Raw genomic sequence first — 22528 nt, 5'->3', positions numbered from 1 at the left:
GACTGCAGTGGTTCAAGAAGGTAACTCACCACCGTCATCTCAAGGGCAATTAGGGATGGGAAATAAATGCTGGCCAGTCAGCAATGCCCACATCCCACAAATGAACCAAAACAAAGTGCAGGGCATGGTCAGGGACCCGTTACTTTTCACAGGACACTCCGTGTGCAGAAGTTGGATCCGGGCGACAAAATGCATCCAAACCTGAAAGCTCACAAAGTCTTAACCAGACACACATGATCCACTCTGTTGAACTCCTTTTCATGTTCAAGGGAGAGAAAAACATTCAACTGACCAGCCCTCTGGGAATTATAGATCATGTCCCAGATCAGGTGGATGTTGTGGTGGATGCTCTGGCCCAGGACGTTGTTGGGTTGGTCTTTCAGATTTCACCCAGTCAAGTACTGCAGGATCTTATATGTCTCAATTCAGTCATCTCTGACTTTTCTAAACTTCGGAGGATTACCTGGCTAATCTTTCCTCATAAGATAATGTGCTCATTCTTGGCATTCGTCTAGTAAACCTTTTGGCGCATTAACATCCTTCTATCAATATGGTAACCAATACTGTACACAGTACTCCTGCAATCACACCAATGCCCTCTACAACTGAAGTGTAACTCCCTAAGCTTGTATTCAATCCCTCTCACAATAAAACATAATATTCTAATCGCGTACCTGATTATTTGTTGTACCTGCAGACTAATCTTCTGTGAATCATGCACTAGAATACCCAGATCTCTCTACATCTTAGAGCTCTGCAACATGTCATCATTTAGATAATATGCTTCTGTTTAATTCTGCTACCAAAATGAACTATTTCCTACATTCCCACTTTTCACTTGATTTGTCAGGTATTTGCCCACTCAGTTAACCTATATATTCCTTCACAGGCTCCTTAAGTCCTCTTCCGGTCCCCTGTTTTTATATTTTTGGAAAACTTTCTCTCATACTTTAATTTTTGCCTTGTTATCAATCTTTTTGTGCTGAAAAATATGTTGCTGGAAAAGCGCAGCAGGTCAGGCAGCATCCAAGGAGCAGGAGAATCGATGTTTCGGGCATGAGCCCTTCTTCAGGCTTATGCCCGAAACGTCGATTCTCCTGTTCCTTGGATGCTGCCTGACCTGCTGTGCTTTTCCAGCAACACATTTTTCTGCTCTGATCTCCAGCATCTGCAGTCCTCACTTTCTCCTAATCAATCTTTTTGTAACTCTTTGCTGTTTTTGAAATTCTGTTCAATCTTCTGACCTGCCTGATCTTCACAGAATTATGTATTTTCATTGAGTTGATATTATCGTTAACTTTTTTTTAGTTAACTATGGATGGCAGGTCTGTCCTTTGGAATTTTTCTTGTTTGTTGGAATGTGTGTATTCTGCACTTTGTGGAATATCCCCTAAATGATTACCACTGCATCTCTATTGACTTATCCGTAAAATTAAATTGTCTGTTGATGTTTGTTAGTTCTGCTTTCATGCCCTCAGTGCCCTTGTTAACATTCAATATAGTAATCTTGACCCACACTTCTCTCCTTTTACTGTATAAAAAATGCAATCATTTTATGATTACTGCTATCCAGGAACCCTTTCACTATGAGGTGAATAATTAATTCTATCTTGTTGGTCAAAATCAGATTTCGTGTAGGCTGCTCTCTGGTTAATGCCATAACATGTTGGTCTAAGGAATTGTCCCAAAAACATTCAATGAATTCTTTCTCCAGACTACTTTTTCACATCTTGTTTTTCCACTCTACCAGTTCATCTGTTTTGTTTCAAGTGTTCTGTGCATTCAATTGCAGTACCTTGAGTTTTGTTATTTTTATAACCTCTCATCTTAACTGGAGATTTGCTCTTGTATCTGAATTCTCTATCTCTTCCTGGCATTTCTCACATTCATTCCTTACTTTGTTGCATTTTGATTCACTGCATCTTCCCCAATTTGGACCTGAACTGCCTGCTTTTTGGTTGAAAACCTGCTATTCTTTATTAGTAATACAGTTCACAAGAACACCAGTCCTAGTATGCTTCAGGTATAGACCATCCCATTGGTATAGATGCCACTTTCCCCAGTATTTGTGTGAATGCCCCATAAACAAGAGCCCACTTTGCCCACACCAGTCTTTCAGCCATGCGTTCATCCCTCTAACCTGGTTTACCCAATGCCAATTTGTACGTGGTTCAGGTATTAATCCTGATATAATTATCTTTGAGGTTCTGCTTATTAATTTGGTGCCTAGTTAGAACGTAGGACACAGTGGGCGGCACGGTGGCACAGTGGTTAGCACTGCTGCCTCACAGCACCAGAGACCCGGGTTCAATTCCCGCCTCAGGTGACTGACTGTGTGGAGTTTGCACGTTCTCCCCGTGTCTGCGTGGGTTTCCTCCGGGTGCTCCGGTTTCCTCCCACAGTCCAAAGATGTGCAGGTCAGGTGAATTGGCCATGCTAAATTGCCCGTAGTGTTAGGTAAGGGGTAGATGTAGGGGTATGGGTGGGTTGCGCTTCGGCGGGGCGGTGTGGACTTGTTGGGCCGAAGGGCCTGTTTCCACACTGTAATGTAATCTAATCTAATATGTTGTGCTGACCATGATGACAAATTTTCCCTTCTCTCAGCCCTCGGTCCATTTCCCTCCATTCTGTGCATAATCATGTGCTTATCTGAAGATTCCTTCAACACCCCTATCCTATCTACCTCCACCACTGTCCCTGGCAGACTCCTACCACTCTCTTTGTAAAGAAACGTGCACCTCACATGTCCTTTGATCTTTCCCCTTCTCGCATCAAATGTATGCCACCTACTTTTAGCTATTTCACACTGGGAAAAAGATTCTGACTGTCAACCCTATCCATGCATTTTGTAATGTTATAGGCTTCTATCAAGTCTCCCCTCAGCCTCCGCCGCTCCAGAGAAAACAATCTGAGTTTTCCTAGCCTCACCTTGTACCTCAAATTCTCCAATTCAGGCAGCATCCCAGTAAATGTCTTCTGCATCGTCTCCAAAGTCTCCACACCCTTCCTACAATGAGGTGGCCAGAACTAAACGCAATAGTAATAATTCTATGCAGAACCTCTTTCCTTGCTCTACCGAAAAGTGCCTCTATTGACCACAACAACTTCCTAGTATTTAATTGGAGGACATTTTACCTTGTCTACTGGTGGATGTTGGAGAAATATTGTGACAATGTAGAGATACTGGAGGAAGCGAGTGATGTGGTGGTGAGATAGGGCTGTTGTGTTCAGTGTACATGGGAAAAATAACATAATGTTGAATTTGAGGTTGCATTTAGGTAACAGAGGGTGCAATGACCTTGGAGATGAAAGAGAGATTGAAGGTGGATAATAGGTTTTAAGGAAAAGGGGTCACACCCAAAGAAAGTGATTGAGCAGCTAATGTGTTTCTTTAACAGCCTATGCAGAATCAGCAGACATTCGAGTCATCAAAATAAACTACCAAGAATATGCATTTCTCCTGATCCACGCATCAAAAGGAGCAGACCATTCAAAGTCAGTGTCCCTGTACGGTAAGAGATTTTACATCAGCTGCTCCACTCACCACTTCCTAAGGTTGATTTCTGGATCTTTAACTCAATGTCCATCTCCTAGGAAGGACAAGGAACCTTACGAAAGAGACCACTGAAGAGTTCAAAGAGTTTGCGTTGAGACAAGGGATCCCAGAGGACATGATCTTATTTCTGCCTGAGAAAGGTAAGTACTGAGAAAGGTAAGCTGCTGGGCCCCACTTCAACCTGTCAGTCATTTCCAGCTGTGCACTGTTCCTTTAGAAAAAGATCACAAAACACTGGTTTAGATTCCAGTAATGTAAACATTCAATTCCTCCACCAGTGATGCTCAGCAGCAGCAGGGTGTAACATTTATATGATGTACTGCAGTAACTCGCCAAGAATCTTTAGGTAGCACCTTCCAAACCCATGATTATTCCCCTGTAGAAGGACAGGGGCAATAGATGCATGGGAATATGACCGCCTGCAATTTCCCTTCCGAAGCCACTGTCCTCCTGACCTGGAAATATATTGCTGTTCCTCGATGTTGCTGAGACAATATCCTGGAACTTCCTAACAGCATTGTGGGTGACTAGAACTACACTGCTGTAACTGAATTGTTTGACAGGAAGCTCATCACCACCTTCTCGAGAGGCAAGGATATTGGGGCAATAAAGTCCGATTTTCCCAGTGATATTCCAGGAACAACTGGAGAAACAGACTGAACAATCCAACACCAGACACCTTTTTCAACATTGTCAGCTCAATGTGCTGTTAGTCCTCTTATACCTGGAGTTACTTTCATTCTAAAACAGAAAGAGAGGGGGGAAAGGAGGGAAAGGTTGAGAGATACAAATTAGAGAAGAAAAGAGACAGAGAGAGATGAAACAAAGTGAACATCAGTTCCCCTGTTTTGTACATGATATGGACTCATTGAGATTTGATTGCCATACTGTGGTTTGAATGAGGAAGATAATTCATGATTACAGAGCCTCCCGACTCCCCCTGGTTTTGAATGACCATCATGAAATGTCAGTGTTGGTTCGTGTTTACAGACAGGATCCTAACTGTGTATCTGTTTCTAACAGGAGCATGTGTTCCATGGGACCCCAACCCAGAGTCATCGGTCAAGGTGAGGCAATCAGTCAGTCACTTCTGGAATAGTCAGCCATGAGGACAGAAAGTGTTGGAGTCGAGTGTCGCAGTGATCAGGTTTTGGGAGATACACAGAGCGGATCAGCTCAGAGACTGGCTCTAGGTCATTGACAAAGTGAAGTGCATAAAAGACTAGTGCTGGGAACTCTGCTGACCAGGGTGGACCTGTGTCTGTTACTGGGGAGATAGCAAACAGCTTGATTTGTGTTATAGACCAGGCCAGACACCTCAAAATATTTTAAGAAGGCAACCTAGACCCTAACTTTTCTTACTTTAAAGGCAGATGTGAAGTGGATATTCCAGGTGTGATGCTGTTGGTCAAATCATTCAGCTTTAAGGAAAACAGAATTTATTTAAACATTACAGTTGAAATACACACAATAAAATAGAATTTAGAATAACTTAACTATCAGAAAACTTAACTGACCAACTTATACAGCAACTTAACAAAGGAACTGCTCCAATCCAATAACATCCCTTAAACACACCCCTTGGCCAAAAATAAATTGAAACACAGATTATTATGGACGAAAGCAGACAAAGCTTTGGAAGGATATCGGGAAAGTAGGACCAATCTGAAAGGAGGAATTAAGAGGGCTAAAAGGGGCCATGAGATATCTTTAGCAAACAGGGTTAAGGAAAATCCCAAATCCTTTTATTCATATTAAGGACCAAGAGGGTAACTAGAGAAATGGTTGACCCACTCAACAACAAAGGAGGAAAGTTCTGCATGGAGTCAGAGAAAATGGGTGAGATTCTTAATGAGGACTTTGCATCGGTATTCACTGAGGAGAGGGACTGAGGAGAGGAGAGATTAGGGATAGATGTTTGATTACTCTAGGTCACGGTGGCATAAGGAGGGAGGAAGTGCTGGGTATTCTAAAAGGCATTAAGGTGAACAAGTCCCCAGGTCTGGATGGGATGTATCCCAGGTTACTGAGGGAAGTGAGAGAGGAAATAACTGGGGCCTTAACTGGTACCTTTGTAGCATCTTTGTACACGGATGAGGTTCCAGAGGACTGGAGAATTGCTAATGTGGTCCCCTTGTTTAAGAAGGAGAGCAGGGATAATCCAGGTAAGTATAGACTGGTGAGCCTGACGTCAGCGGTAGGGAAGCTGCTGGAGAAGATACTGAGGGATAGGATCTATTTACATTTGGAAGAAAATGGGTTTATCAATAATAGGCAGCATGGTTTTGTGCAGGGAAAGTCATGTCCTACCAACGTAATAGAATTCTTTGAGGAAGATACAAAGTTGATTGATGAGGGAAGGGCTGTAGATGTCATACACTTTGGAATTCAGTAAGGTATTTGTTAAGGTTCCTCATGGTAGGCTGATGGAGAAAGTGAAGCTGCAAATGCCATTTATGTGCACGTGGAGAGACCTTGACACTGATCCAGCTTCCTCAGAGTCAGCTCTCAGAATAAACAGACCCTGTTTATATCTGTCAGCCAGGGACCTCTGACTGAACGAGATTAATAGCTCCAATCAGGGAACTCATATTCTATGAGTCCACCTGGCTGACCTCTTTACAATCACAACATCCCGCCCTCTCTAAGTCCGAGGACATAGGCTGGTTCTTTTTTTTCTTTTTTGTAGCTCCTTCTGGGGCATTTTAGCACTGGCTCAGGATCCTTCATTTCTGCTTCTGATATGGGCAGCGGGTAACGCATAGTATATGCGGAAAGTCAGGAGGCATGGGATAGAGGGAAATTTGGCCAATTGGATAGAAAACTGGCTAACCGGTCGAAGTCAGAGAGTGGTGGTAGATGGTAAATATTCAGCCTGGAGCCCAGTTACAAGTGGAGTTCCGCAGGGATCAGTTCTGGGTCCTCTGCTGTTTGTAATTTTTATTAATGACTTAGATGAGGGAGTCGAAGGGTGGGTCAGTAAATTTGCAGATGATACGAAGATAGGTGGAGTTGTGGACAGTGAGGAGGGCATTTGTCATTTGCAAAGGGACTTAGATATGATGCAGAGCTGGGCTGAGGAGTGGCAGATGGAGTTCAACCCTGCCAAGTGTGAGGTTATCCATTTTGGAAGAACAAATAAGAATGCGCAATACAGGGTTAATGGTAGGATTCTTAGTCAGGTGGAGGAACAGAGGGATCTTGGGGTCTATGTACATAGATCTTTGAAAGTTGCCACTCAGGTGGATAGAGTTTGTAAGAAGGCCTATGGAGTATTATCGTTCATTAGCAGAGGAATTGAATTCAAGAGTCGTGAAGTGATGTTGCAGCTGTACAGGACTTTGGTTAGGCCACATTTGGAGTTCTGTGTGCAGTTCTGGTCGCCTCACTTTAGGAAAGATGTGGAAGCTTTGGAGAGGGTGCAGAGAAGATTTACCAGGATGTTGCCTGGAATGGAGAATAGGTTGTACGAGGATAGGTTGAGAGTGCTAGGCCTTTTCTTGTTGGAACGGCGAAGGATGAGGGGTGACTTGATAGAGGTTTATAAGATGATCAGAGGAATAGATAGAGTAGACAGTCAGAAACTTTTCCCCCGGGTACAACAGAGTGTTACAAGGGGACATAAATTTAAGGTGAAGGGTGGAAGGTATAGGGGAGATGTCAGGGGTGGGTTCTTTACCCAGAGAGTGGTGGGGGCATGGAATGCGTTGCCCGTGGGAGTGGTAGAGTCAGAATCTTTGGTGACCTTTAAGCAGCATTTGGATGGGTGCTTAATCTAGGTTAGAAGTTCGGCACAACATCGTGGGCCGAAGGGCCTGTTCTGTGCTGTATTGTTCTATGTTCTATGTTCTATGTTCTATGTTCTATATTGACTCTCGCACCCAGAGTATCTTGAAAAAATTGATTCTCTTCTTCAAATGGCAAAGGCGTTGAAGTGGCAATATCTGCCATGTCCATCTCAGATTTGAAGGTATCTTCAACGCTTGTCCGAAAGGGGGAACCCATGGGTTCTGGAACAGTGTCGAAGAACAGCATTTTGCTCCCCACACCATTTCAAAGTTTACAACTTTTATATGGTCCATGTGTGTCATCAGGTCGTTGCACTTCATTGAATTTTACACATCACTGGACCTGACCTCGAGTCAACAATGCCTGTTACCCATACAGGGCCATTCCTGTGGTTCCTGCACCAAACTGGAGCAAAGTCTTCTCCCCAATAGCAACTCTATTGTGGCTATCTTTTAATTGCATGTGGGGTGGTCCTGTAGTCAAATAGGACCCAGGACAGTTTGGTACCTTGTAAAGCTGATGGCTGTTTCTTTGAGCCTGCTTTCAAAGTTTGGTCAGCTGTTTTTGCCAAAGCATAAGATGAATGGGATGGAGATATCCTTATATGTCAAATACTATTCAATTTTAAGAAATACTCAAATTCCCTGCTGGTCAGTGATGGCCCATCATCTGTGACCAACACCTCTGGGACTCTGTGCATTGCAACATACGTGTACAGTTCTTTTTATCATCATCCCTGTGTTTGATGAATGAACTCTGTGCATGTCCAGTGATTTTGAGTGGGAGTCCACAATGTCTAAGAACATTGAGCCCATGAACGGACCTGCATAGTTAATGTGTAACCGAGTCCAGCGTTTACCTGACCATTTGTGTGAATGTGATGCAGCTGCTGGCTGTAATTGTTGCCCTTGCTGGGACTCTGGGCACTGCCCAACCAATGTGACTATGTCTGCATTCAGTCTTGGCCACCAGATGTAAGTTCTTGCCAACATCTTCATTTTTGAAAATGCCTGGATGATCTTGATGGATTTCAGTATCTGGTGGCAGCCTTTGCTTGGGACGATCACACTTGCTCCTCAAAATAATATACTGTTTCTACTGTGGTCTGGTCTCTCCGGCTCTATAGACGTTTCGGTTCTGGTAGTGATGGCCCTTTGGTTTTCCCCATCACCACCAGCTGTTTCTGTTTTGCCTGGATCAGATGTTTCTGTGTCCAAAGTCTGATATTGTCAGTTGTGACAAGAAGTGTGTCCAGAAAATTTAAAAATCATTACGGACACTTTCAGTGGCAGTACCATTGGATGAGGCAGCTCAATCCTACCTGCCTCACAGACAGTGTTCCCATTTACAATTATGTGCACTGAGTATTGGAGCCAACCACTGAATTCGGCCTGAAGCTATGGGCGGCACTACCCTGTCCTCTTTAAATAGACCCAGCACGGCTTTGTGGTCTGCTATTATTACTAACTTACATCTGTAAAGGTATTTGTGGAAGATCCTGACTCCAAATATGACCGCCAAGCCTCCTTCCTCTATTTGGGAGTATTTATACTCTGCATTAGCCAAAGTCCTAGTGGCATATGCTATTGGGTGTTCCTCTCCATTGAGTACCTAAGAGCTAATACTACCCCAAAGCTGTACATGGAGGCATTGTAGGTCAATACCAGATCTTGCTTGGGTCATGGCGTGCCAATACATTAGAGGGTGACAGCTGTTTCCTCACTTCTGTGAAAGATATGACTTGCCTAGGAGACAATTTCCAATGCTGACTTTTTTTTAAGAGTTGATGCAAAGGTGCCAGAATGAAGGCCAGGTCATGTGTGAACTTTCCATAATAATTCACCAGTCCAAGGAAAGACCTTACCTCCAGTACAGATGTGGGAGCCCAGACACCTTTGATCACCCTCACTTTACATAGAACATAGAACATAGAACATAGAACATAGAACATAGAACGATACAGCACAGAACAGGCCCTTCGGCCCACGATGTTGTGCCGAATATTTGTCCTAGCTTAAGCATGTACCTATCCAATGCCGCTTAAAGGTCGCCAATGATTCTGACTCTACCACTCCCACAGGCAGCGCATTCCATGCCCCCACCACTCTCTGGGTAAAGAACCTACCCCTGACATCCCCCCATACCTTCCACCCTTCACCTTAAATTTATGTCCCTTGGTAACACTCTGTTGTACCCGGGGGAAAAGTTTCTGACTGTCTACTCTATCTATTCCTCCCATCATCTTATAAACCTCTATCAAGTCACCCCTCATCCTTCACCGTTCCAATGAGAAAAGGCTTAGCACTCTCAACCTATCCTCGTACGACCTATTCTCCATTCCAGGCAACATCCTGGTAAATCTTCTCTGCATCCTCTCCAAAGCTTTCACATCTTTCCTAAAGTGAGGTGACCAGAACTGCACACAGTACTCCAAATGTGGCCTAACCAAGGTCCTGTACAGCTGCAACATCACTTCACGACTCTTGAATTCATTCCCTCTGCTAATGAACGCTAATACACCGTAGGCCTTCTTACAAGCTCTATCCACCTGAGTGGCAACTTTCAAAGATCTATGAACATAGACCCTAAGATCCCTCTGCTCCTCCACCTTACTAAGAACCCTACCGTTAACCCTGTATTCCGCATTCTTATTTGTCCTTCCAAAATGGATAACCTCACACTTGACAGGGTTGAACTCCATCTGCCACTCCTCAGCCCAGCTCTGCATCATATCTAAGTCCCTTTGCAGCCGACAACAGCCCTCCTCACTATCCACAACTCCACCAATCTTTGTATCGTCTGCAAATTTACTGACCCACCCTTCGACTTCCTCTTCCAAGTCATTAATAAAAGTTACAAACAGCAGAGGACCCAGAACTGATCCCTGCAGAACTCCACTTGTAACTGGGCTCTAGGCTGAATATTTACCATCTACCACCACTCTCTGACTTCGACCGGTTAGCCAGTTTTCTATCCAATTGGCCAAATTTCCCTCTATCCCATGCCTCCTGACTTTCCGCATAAGCCTACCATGGGGAACCTTATCAAATGCCTTACTAAAATCCATGTATACTACATCCACTGCTCTACCCTCATCCACATGCTTGGTCACCTCCTCAAAGAATTCAATAAGACTTGTAAGGCAAGACCTACCCTTCACAAAATCCGTGCTGGCTGTCCCTAATCAAGCAGTGTCTTTCCAGATACTCATAAATCCTATCCCTCAGTACCCTTTCCATTACTTTGCCTACCACCGAAGTAAGACTAACTGGCCTGTAATTCCCAGGGTTATCCCTATTCCCTTTTTTGAACAGGGGCATAACATTCGCCACTCTCCAGTCCCCTGGTACCACCCCCGTTGACAGTGAAGACGAGAAGATCATTGCCAACGGTTCTGCAATTTCCTCTCTTGCTTCCCACATAATCCTAGGATATATCCAGTCAGGCCCGGGGGACTTGTCTATCCTCAACTTGTTCAAAATGTCCAACACATCTTCCTTCTTAACAATTATCTCTTCTAGCTTACCTTCCAATGGGTGTAGCTATGTCTTGTTGACTCTGTAGCCCAAGTATGTCACTTTGTGTTCCTGGAACACACAGTTTTCGCTTCCAAGGTGTAAGCCCACCTGGGAGAAATGACTAAGGACTTTGTCCAAGTTATCTAAGTGCTCATTATTGGTCTTCCCTGTTATTAGCATGTCATCCAGATAAATGGTGACCTGGAGTGGACTTTGTAAAATATTCTCTATCATCCAGCACAGGGTGATGATATCCCAAATGGCAAAAATGTATACAAACCCTAATGGATATCAATGAAGAGATCCTTATCTAACCACAATTGCAAGTACACTTAGCTCATGTCCAGCTTTGTGAAGAACAGTGCTCCCTGTCAGCTTTGCATTTAAATCCTTTATGCAAGAGAGTGGTATTTATCCAGCAATTTATTATTTGTTTTAATGAATAGCAGTTTATAATTTGTTTAAAATCCCACTAAAGCGAACTCACTCATTGGTCTTCACAATCAGTATGACCAGTGCTGCCCAAGCCACAAACTGGACTGGTTTGAAGATCCCTTCGCTTTCCAGCCTTCTGATTTCTGAGTCGATTTTTGCCCATAAAAGCAAAGGCAGTGGGCAGAATTGTGGCATTGCTTCCCAGTCAAGTGGCTTCAGTCTCTTGATAGTTCTTAGATCTTCCTGAGAAACTTCCAAGTATTTAATTAGGTAGCCATTTTCTAATCAAAAGGTTTCGAGTCACAAATGATTTCATCTCATCAAGCTTGGGCTCGAGACTTTTATTCCAATCAATATTAATTGAACCAGCTGCTTCTCATAACAGACTGGAACTGAAGTTGTATCCTTAATGGGCAAAGGTTCCCTAGTATAGGTTCTCAGTCTAGACCGGGTCTTGCACTAACTTAAGGTTGGAGTCCAGAGTGAATTTTGTTAAAGACTGTTTATGAGATCAGTGAAACAGATGTGCTGGTATTGACCTCCATTAGAACCAGATGACCATTTAAGCAGATGTTTATTTTGATTGATTCAGAGTTGCTAAGCAATTTAAGTGTTCCAAATGGATGTAAGTGGACTTTCGTCACCGTGTACTCGCCTGGATAGCAGCTTATAAGTTCTCTTACTCAACTTATGTCTAGTAGGACTCTTTCGCTGTTTCAAGTCCATTGCATTGTAGTTGCATTCTTACATTGGTCCAGATCCTGAAGAAAATTTTAAATGTTGGCTTGGCTTTGTTTTGGGGTTTTGCTGTGGGCTGATCTCTGTTAAGTATATGTGAGACTCTGCAATTGGCCTCATTTAAACGGTATTCTCCAAGCTCAGTCAGCCTGGTGAGGGTGTCCACTCCCATTGGAATACCCTGCAACTCATATGTTCCATCGAATCCCTACAGTGTGAAAGCCAGACATTTGGTAGATCAAATAGGAGAAAGTGAGGACTGCTGATGCTGGAGATCAGAGTCGAAGAGTGTGGTGCTGGAAAAGCACAGCACGTCAGGCAGCATCCAAGGAGCAGGAAAATCAACATTTCGAGCATAGGCTCTTCATCAGGAATGGGGGAGGTGGCCCAAGGGGGCTGAGAGATAAATGGGAGTGGGGTGGGACTGTGGGGAAGGTAGCTGAGAATGTAATAGGGAGATGAAGATGAGAGGTGAAGGTGATAGGTTGGGAGGAGGGTGGGGTGGATAGGTGGGAAGGAAGATGGACAGGTAGGACAGTTCAAGAGGGCGGTGCCGAGCTGGAAGGTTGGATCTGGGATAAAGTGGGGAGAGGGGAAATGGAGAAATTGGTGAAATCTACATTGATTCCGTGTGGTTGGAGGGTCCCAAGGTGGAAGATGAGGTGTTCTTCCTCCAGGCGTTGTTTGGCTAGAGTTTGGCAGTGGAGGATGCCCAGGACTTGCATGTCACTGGTGGAGTGGGAGGGCGGTAGTTAAAATGTTTGGCCACGGGGCAGTGGGGTTCTTTAGTGCATGGATCCCAGAGATGTTCTCTGAAACATTCTGCAAGTTGGCATCCTGTCTCCCCAATGTAGATGAGACCGCATTGACAGCAACGGACACAGTAAATGACGCGTGTGGAAATGCAGGTAAATCTCTGTCAAACGTGGAAGGATCCTTTGGGGCCTTGGACGGAGCTGAGGGGTGAGGTGTGGGCACAGGTTTTGCACTTCTTGCGGTGGTAAGGGAAAGTGCCAGGAGGGGAGGGTGGGTTGGTGGGGGGTGGGGGGGGGCCTAACAAGGGAGTCATGGAGGGAATGGTCTCTTCAGAATGCAGACGGGGTGAGGAGGGAAACATATCCCTGGTGTGGGGTCTGTTTGTGGATGGCAGAAATGGTGAAGGATGATGCGATGTATCCAGAGGTTGATGGGGTGGAAGTTGAGGTCCAAGGGGGTTCTGTCCTTGTTGTGATTGGAGGGTGGGGTTCAAGGGCAGATGTGCGGGAAGTGGAGGAAATGCTCTGGAGGGCATCATTGACCACGTGGGAGGGGAAATTGCAGTCATTGAAGAAGGAGGCCCTCTAGTATGTTCTATTGTGGAATTGGTCCTCCTGGGAGCAGATGTGGCAGAGGTGAAGGAATTGGGAATAAGGGATAGCATTTTTACAGGAGGCAGGGAGGGAGGAGATGTAGTCCAGGTAGCTGTGGGAGTCGGTCAGTTTGAAATAGATGTCCGTGTTGAGTCAGTCGCCAGAAATGGAGATGGAGAGGTTCAGGAAGGGGAGGGAGGTGTCTGAGATGGTCCAGGTGAACTTGAGATCGGGGTGGAAAGTGTATGTGAAGTTGATGACCTGTTCAACCTCCTTGTGGGAGCATGCAGTGGCGCCGATAGTCATCAATGTAGCAGATGAAAATGTGGGGAATGGTGCCAGTGTACCTATGGAAGATAGACTGGTTCACATACCCGACGAAGAGGCAGGCATAGCTGGGTCCCATGCAGGTGTCCATGGCTGCCCCTTTGGTCTGGACGAAACCCCTTTGGTTTGAAAGAGAAATTGTTGAGGGTGAAGACCTGCTCAGCCAATCGAATGAGTGTGTCAGTGGAAGGGTCCTGTTGGGTCGGAGGGAGAGGAAGAAATGGAGGGATTAGAGGTTTTCATCATGGCAGATAGATGTGTACAGGGACTGAATGTTCACGGTGAAGATGAGACTTTGGAGGCCAGGGAAACAAAAGCCATGGAGGAGTTAGAGAATGTGGGTGGTGTCCTGAACCTATGTGGAGAGATCCTGGACCAAGGGGGACAGGACAGTGTCAAGGTAGGCAGAGATAAGTTCAGTGAGGCAGGGGCAGGCTGAGATGATGGGTTGACTGGGGCAGTCAGGTTTGTGAATTTTAGATAGGAGATAGAACCGGGTGGTGCAGGATTCCCGGACTATGAGACTGGAGGTTATTGGTGGGAAATTCCCTGGGATGATTAGGTTGACGGTGGTTTGGGAGATAATGGTTAGGTGATGAGAGGTAAGGTCATGGTCGAGGGGGTAGTTGGAGGAGTGTCCACGAGTTGGCATCTGGTTTCAGTGGTGTAGAGATTGATCCACAAATTACCTGATGTGGGGCTGGTGTTGGGAGTGGGGGCAGAGACTGTCTCTTGGGGGGGTGGTGTGGTTATGGTCTCGTGGGTGACATTAGCAGCAGACGTGATGCTCACCCTGGGAGTCAGGGGGCCGAAAGTCATGCCTCCGGTGACATAAGTGGGGCCAGAAGTGATGTACACGATGTTGCCAGTGGTGTTCTGAGGCGGTGGCAATTGCGGAGAGTGGGGGTGGGTGGACGTGGCGTGCTGGATACACTTTGTGGTTGTTTCGGCAGTGGTGAATCTTGCAGCGGTCACACAGGCGGTTGTCTTGGCTGCACATCCCTGATACCATGCCATCGGATTCCACTTGCTGCATTTCCCAATGGCAGATACAGTGAATGTTTGAAGTTTGGTTGGGTTTCAGCTAATGGGGGTTTTGCATGGTTACATCATTAATTCCTAAGCCAAAATGTCTCTCGGCAGCTCATTAAGTGTTGAACTAAAGTCACATACCTCTGCTAGTCATCTTGATCTATACAGATTCCCCGGCTATCGAATTTCCCAGTAAAACCAATAGCACCTGAGAATTAAAGGAGACTTGTGCTCATAATATTCCTTAACTAAATCTGTCAACACTTGAAAGGTTTTAAAATCTGGTGCCTCAGGGAAAGGTAGACTCCTAATAACCAAAAAAGCAGTGGGTCCACAAGCTGTCAGACTTGCTCATTGCTTTATATCTGCCCAATGTCATTTCCCAGAAAAAATAATGCTTTCTTTCCACGTACTGGCCTCAGTCTTCGATGGCAAGATTGAACGAGTCAAGCTTCCATGTAATGGCTTGATGGATTCCAAGTAATAGTTAAGTGGATAAGCTATGGGAATTGCAGGGTTACAAGGATAGGGTAGGGGGTCAGTCTAGGTGGGAAGTTCTTTGGAGGGTTGGTGTGGACTTGATGTGCCAAATGGCTGGCTTCCACGATGTAGGGATTCTATGGGACATATGAGTTGCAGGGTACTCCGATGGAAGTGGACACCCTCGCCAGGCTGACTGAGCTTGGGGAGCACCATTTGAATGATAGAGGTGGCACGGTGGCTCAATGTTTAGCCCTGCTGTCTCACAGCATGAGGTACCTGGGTTCAATTCCAGCCTCGGGCAACTGCCTGTGTGGAGTTTGTACATTTTCCTCATGTCTGCGTGGGTTTTCTCCCACAATCCAAAAGTGAATTTGCCATGCTAAACTGCCCATAGTGTTCAGGGATGTATAGGTTAGGTGTATTAGCCAAGGGAAATGTAGGCTATTAGGGTAGGGGAATGGTTCTGGATGGGTTACTCTTCAGAGGGTCAATGTGGACATGTTGGGCCAAATGGCCGGTTTCCACACTTTGGGGATTCTATTCTATGATGCCAGAAATGCTTGCCCCAATCAAAAATGACACTTGCAAGTGAATTATTTGAGGAGTATGCTTTCCTCTGGTCACCACTGAAGTAACTCCAGAGACTGGTATCCCATCACTAATTCACCCTGTATTTATACATGAATAATCCTTCACATGGTCCAGCTCCCTCAGAGCCAGTTCTCAAAATGAACAAGGAGTCTGATACCCTTGTTCTGTTTTTTTTTTGCCCTTCACAAAAGGCAATGCAATCTCCTGTTTATTTTTTTTCTTTACCCTCACACTACCACCTAACTGCGGTAGTGCTTATTTTTTCCCCTGCACTCATGTTGTGCATGTGCAGGTGTGGGACACAGTGAGAGACACAAGGTGCACGAATCTTTATTCAGTTTCCACCACCAGGAAGATAGGAAACACCCGAGTGGCCTGTGACAAGCAGTGCCCTTCACATCAAAGACACCCTTGTTCTGATCTGTCAGCCAGTGCTCTCTGATTGGACCAGATTAACAGCCCCCATCAGGGAACTCAAATTCTATGAGTTCATCTGGCTGACCGCGTTACAATCACTACACTCTAGCTTTGGACTTCCCTATCCTGGGAAAAACAATATTGGCTATTTACCTTATCCATGACCCTCATGATTTTATAAATCTATGGACGGTCACCGCTCAGCCTTGGACCCAACAGGGACAAAAGCCTATTCAGCCCCACCCTTTTGCTCAAAACCTCTAACCCTGGCAACATCTTTGTTAATCTTTTAGATTAAATCCCATACAGTATGGAAAAAGGCCCTTCGGCCCAACAAGTCCACACCTCCCTTCTGAAGAGTAACCCACCCAGACCCATTCCCCTATATTACTTGCACATCTTTTGGATTGTGGGAGGAAATCAGAGCATCCAGAGGAAACCCACACAGATGCAAGGAGAATGTATAAACTCCACACAGACAGTCACCTGAGGTCAGAATCAAACCCAGGTCCCTGACGCTACAAGGTAGCAGTGCTAACCACTGTGCCACCATGCCACCCTTTTCAAGTTTAACAACATTTCTCCTATAGCAGGGAAACCAGAACTGCATGCAATATTCTAAAAGTCCCGTACAGCTGCAACATGATCCCCCAAATCCTGTACTGAATGCACTGACCAATGAAGACAAGTATGACAAGCCCTTCAGCATCAGGATCAGTCTTGTAAACCAGCTCTACTCTCCTCCAATGACAGCAAACCCTTCCATAGATTTTGAGACCAAACTTGTTCATAATATACCAAATGTGGTCTGACCAGAGTGTCATAAAGTCTCAGCAGTACATCCCTGCTCTTGTAGGAGAAAGTGAGGTCTGCAGATGCTGGAGATCAGAGTCAAGAGTGTGGTGCTGGAAAAGTACAGCAAGTCAAGCAGCATCCAAGGAGCAGGAGAATTGACGTTTTGGTGAGAACAGCATGGGACATGGTGTTGGCTTTAACACTGGCTCTCTTACTGAGAACAGAATGGGAAAATTCCTTTGTAAAGCAGTCTGAGAGTAACTGTGTGAAGATTGGTCCTGATTCCCAGGTTATTGGAGTGAGAGGGGTTGGAGAACTGGGCGGCGCTCCAAAGGGTTATGATTAGGGTTAGCATTTGGGTTAGGAAATTTTATGGATTTGTTGTTGTCTGCTTTTGTTCTGGAGAATCCTGTCAACTAACACCTGATCCTGGGCCCTGCTTTAGCATAGCATTGAGGTTCAGCCACAGCGCAAAGGCTGGTCAGATTTGTCTTGGAAACAGAAGCAACATCAGACAGAGCAGGAATGTTTACCGCATCGGGAGCAACGGATACAATAAATGATATTGGTGGATGTGCAGGTAAACCTTTGATGGATGTGGAAGGCTCCTTTAGGGCCTTGGATGGAGGTGAGGGAGGAGGTGTGGACGCAGGTTTTACAGTTCCTGCGGTGGCAGGGGAAGGTACCAGGATGGGAGGGTGGGTTGTTGGGGGTGTGGACCTGACCAGGTAGTCACGGAGGGAACGATCTTTGCGGAAGGCGGAAAGGGGTGGGGAGGGAAATATATCCCTGGTGGTGGGGTCTGTTTGGAGGTGGTGGAAATGTCGGCGGATGATTTGGTTTATGCGAAGGTTTGTAGGGTGGAAGGTAAGCACCAGGGGTGTTCTGTCCTTGTTATGATTGGAGGGGTGGGGTCTGAGGGTGGAGGTGCGGGATGTGGACAAGATGCGTTGGAGGGCATTATTAAGTACGTGGGAAGGGAAATTGCAGTCTCTAAAGAAGGAGGCCATCTGGTGTGTTCTGTGGTGGAACTGGTCCTCCTGGGAGCAGATACGACGGAGGCGGAGGAATTGGAGATGGCTGAACTGGTCCTCACCCTTAACAATTTCTAATCCTCCCACTTCCTCCAGACCAAAGGGGTAGCCATGGGCACCCGTATGGGCCCCAACTATGCCTGTCTCTTTGTTGGCTACGTAGAACAGTCCATAGTCCGTAATTACACCTGCACCACTCCCCACCTCTTCCTCCGCTACATTGATGACTGCATTGGCGCCACCTCGTGCTCCCGCGAGGAGGTTGAGCAATTCATCAACTTCACCAACACATCCCACCCTGACCTTAAATTTACCTGGACTATCTCTGACACCTCGCTCCCCTTCCTGGACCTCTCCATCTCCATTAATGACGATTGACTTGACACCGACATTTTATACAAACCCACCGACTCCCACATATACCTGGATTACACCTCTTCCCAACCTACCTCCTGCAAAAATGCCATCCCATATTCCCAATTCCTCCGCCTCCGCCGTATCTGCTCCCAGGAGGACCAGTTCCACCACAGAACACACCAGATGGCCTCCTTCTTTAGAGACCGCAATTTTCCTTCCCATGTGGTTAAAGATATCTTCCAACGCATCTCGTCCACATCCCGCACCTCCGCCCTCAGACCCCACCCCTCCAACCGTAACAAGGACAGAACGCCCCTGGTGCTCACCTTCCACCCTATCAACCTTCGCATAAACCAAATCATCCGCCGACATTTCTGCCACCTCCAAAAAGACCCCACCACCAGGGATATATTTCCCTCCCCACCCCTTTCCGCCTTCCGCAAAGACCGTTCCCTCCGTGACTATCTGGTCAGGTCCACGCCCCCCTACAACCCACCCTCCCATCCTGGCACCTTCCCCTGCCACTGCAGGAATTGCAAAACCTGCGCCCACACCTCCTCCCTCACCTCCATCCAAGGCCCTAAAGGAGCCTTCCACATCCATCAAAGGTTTACCTGCACATCCACCAATATCATTTATTGTATCCGTTGCTCCTCTACTTTGGGGAGACTGGACGCCTTCTAGCAGAGCGTTTTAGGGAACATCTCCGGGACACCCGCACCAATCAACCACACCACCCTGTGGCCCAACATTTCAACTCCCCCTCCCACTCTGCCGAGGATGTGGAGGTCCTGGGCCTCCTTCACCACACGATGCCTGGAGGAACAACGCCTCATCGTCTGCCTTGGAACACTTCAACCCCAGGGCATCAATGTGGACTTCAACAGTTTCCTCATTTCACCTTCCCCCACCACCCCATTCCAACCTTCCAGCTCAGCACTCTCCCCATGACTTGTCCTACCGGCCTATCTTCTTTTCCACCTATCCACTCCACCCTCCTCCCTGACCTATCACCTTCATCCCCTCCCCCACTCACATATTGTACTCTATGCTACTTTCTCCCCACCCCCACCCTCCTCTCACTTATCTCTCCATCCTTCAGGCTCTCTGCCTGTATTCCTGATGAAGGGATTTTGCCCGAAACGTTGATTTTCCTGCTCCTTGGATGCTGCCTGACCTGCTGTGCTTTTCCAGTACCACTCTAATCTAGACACTGGTTTCCAGCATCTGCAGTCATTGTTTTTGCCTCTTAAATATCTGCGCCTAGCTGCTTGCTGTCTAAGATGATGCTGTGAAGCAGAGAGTGTAAACATTGCACCCACCCCAACTCACCCCTATAAACCAGATTTCCCATGGCTAACTCATCTAGCCTGCACATTCTTGGACACTATGGGCAATTTAGCATGACCAATCCACCTCACCAGCTCATTTTGGACTGTCGAAGGAAAGCAGAGCACCCGAAGGAAACCCACAAAGAAATGGGGAGAATGAGCAAACTCCACAGACAGTCATCTAAGGGTGGAATCAAACCTGCGTCCCTGGCACTATAAGGCAGCAGGGCTAACCACTGGGCATTTGACTCTGGAGTTGGTACAAGTGGGTGTCAAGGAAATAGAAACACATTTTACACGTGCAAGGGATGTGAGGAATTTTGTGACACTGTCCTGTAAGGTACAGTGTGCATGAGCACTTGGTTCAGGGGTAGAGGGGGTTATTGACAAAGAGTCATAGAGATGTACAGCATGGAAACAGAAATCCATGCTGATCAGATATCCTAACCTAATCTAATCCCATTTGCCAGCATTTGGCCAATATCCCTCTAAACCCTTCCTATTAATACACCTATCCAGATGCTTTTAAATGTTGTAATTGTACCAGCCTCCACCACATTTTGTGGCAGCTCATTGCATACAAACACCATCCCCTGCATGAAAAGATCACCCCTTAGGTTCCTTTCAAATCTTTCCTCTCACCTTAAACCTGTGCCCTCTAGTTTTGGACTGCACTACCCTGGGGAAAATACTTTACCTATTCACCCAATCCATGCTCCTCATGATTTTATAAACCTCTATAAGGTTAGTCCTCAGTCTCTGACACTCCAGGGAAAATAGCCCCAGTTTATTCAGCCTCTCCTTGTAGCTGGCAACATCCTTGCAAATCTTTTCTGAACCCTTTCGAGTTTCATATCTTTCCTATAGCAGAGAGACCAAAATTAAACACAGTATTCCAAAAGTAGCCGAACCAATGTCCTGTACATGATGTCTCAACTCCTATACTCAGTCCACTGACCAATAATGACAAGCGTACCAAATGCCTTCTTCACTATGCTGTCTACCTGTGATTCCACTTTCAAGAAACTATGAACCTGCACTCCAAAATCTTTTTATTTGGCAACACTCCCCAGGACCTCACCATTAAATGTAAAAATCCTGCCATGATTTGCCCTACCAAAGTGCAGCACCTCACAATTATCTGAATTAAACTCCATCTGCCACTCCTCGGCCCATCTGATCAAAGTTCCATTGTACTCTGAAGCATCCTACCTGGCTGTCCACTATGCTACCAATTTTGGACATTAACCCTTAACCCTTCAATACTGCATATATTCTGTTCATTCACTTAAGCAGCTAATTCCTAATATATTTTAGCTGGTAGTCACTCTATTTTACTGTTTATTTCCATTTCATGGTTGAACTCTCAATCACCAACCTGAGTTCTACTGATGGCTGAAGTGAGACAGTCAGGCCTCAAATGACCAAAGGGATAAAGAGAGGCTGAAGTCAAAAGGTTCCTAACCATTCACTGGATGGGGAGGGGGCAAATATTGTGAAAAGGACAGAGCCTCCCTGAGAGGAGGAGGGAAGGTTCAAACTGAAGGAAACGGCTTGGTGCTACACTGTGTGGCACTAACTTGTAAGCAGCTGTGACAGCACTGACTCTACCCTCTTTTACAGGAGATGCTGAGCTTCTGATTGTTCCCAAGAAAATGTGCTGGAAATAAAATCAGAAAGCAATGACAGCAATGTTGGAAATGACCATTAAAGAGATGATTTTGAATGATCCATCAGACACGTTGTACGGCCTGATCCTAAAGGGTAGAGGGTGGGAGTTTACACAAATTCCGGCTTAGTGTTGTGACCATGCTTTCAAATAATAAATAACAATCAATAACAACCATATTTATCAAGATAACTCTGTCATCAAAAATACTTGTGTCTCCAGCATGTGGATTGTTCAATGTGCAATGTACTGATCGACACGAGGAATTCTAAGGTGCTCTGAGAGAGACATGGACCAAGAGTTACTGCTCCATTTCCTGCCTGTTTTAGCACAGTGTATCTGATTTCACCATCACCAACAACAAAGAGCATGGGATTTTGAGAGCAAGTTGTGTTCTCTCCACATTGATTCTCTAATGTGATGCGGCTGTTGGAAGAAAGGTATCCACTCCTTCCTTGAGGGGGTGTTATTGGGATACGTCCCTGAACTGTTGCAGTCCATCAACATTAACTGTCCAATAGAAGCCCAGTGACTCACTTGGCCATCTGCAGCCATCTACCTCACTGTGGCTCTCTATGTAGACCGGAGCAGGGAAGGCTGGGTGTAGGAGTGTAACCCCCAACGAGGAATGAAAACTTAGGGGGCAGGCAGAATTCAGGCAAGTGGAAGATGTTTATTCAAGCAAAAACTGGTTAATGCAGGGAGAGGACTAAAGAATCCTCCTTGAATCTAGTCTTTACGTACAAACACAATTATTTCCTTAATCCTTGGCTCAGATCAGAAAAAGATCAATGATGCACTCTAACTTGTACAGTTAAAAAGCAATACTTTATACACTTCTGTGTTAGGGCAGCACAGTGGCTCAGTGGTTAGCACTGCAGCCTCACAGCGCCAGGGACCCAGGTTTGATTCTTGTCTGTGTGGAGTTTGCACCTTCTCCCTGTGTCTGTGTGGGTTTCCTTCGGGTTCTCTGGTTGCCTCCCACAATCCAAAGATGTGCAGCTCAGGTGAATTGGTCGTGTTAAATTGCCTGTAGTGTTAGGTGCATTAGTCAGGGGTATAAATGGGGAATGGGTCTGGGTGGGTTACTCTTCGGAGGGGTGGTGT

At 45.9% G+C, this 22528-nt stretch overlaps 1 protein-coding gene across 2 annotated transcripts in view; it reads left to right on the top strand.

The window, feature by feature from the left end:
* Window positions 1-21595, top strand: part of LOC140469576 (protein AMBP-like) — a 38913-nt gene extending 17318 nt beyond the window's left edge. The window contains exons 4-7 of one of the 2 annotated variants that reach the window (XM_072566235.1): window positions 3399-3512; window positions 3595-3696; window positions 4580-4623; window positions 21376-21595. In XM_072566235.1, coding sequence (XP_072422336.1) covers window positions 3399-3512; window positions 3595-3696; window positions 4580-4623; window positions 21376-21393 — 278 coding nt within the window. In that variant the 3' untranslated portion in view covers window positions 21394-21595. Of the gene's footprint in view, window positions 1-3398; window positions 3513-3594; window positions 3697-4579; window positions 4624-17091; window positions 17392-21375 lie in introns of those variants that run through there. The other variant, XM_072566234.1, reaches the window with a different exon arrangement.
* Window positions 21596-22528: the final 933 nt, after the last annotated feature.

The sequence above is a fragment of the Chiloscyllium punctatum genome, chromosome 49 (genome assembly GCF_047496795.1).
Source record: "Chiloscyllium punctatum isolate Juve2018m chromosome 49, sChiPun1.3, whole genome shotgun sequence".
In the NCBI taxonomy this organism is placed as follows: Eukaryota; Metazoa; Chordata; class Chondrichthyes; order Orectolobiformes; family Hemiscylliidae; genus Chiloscyllium; species Chiloscyllium punctatum.
The sequence above is the reverse complement of the archived record's forward strand: the minus strand, read 5'-3'. Positions and strand labels throughout refer to the sequence as shown.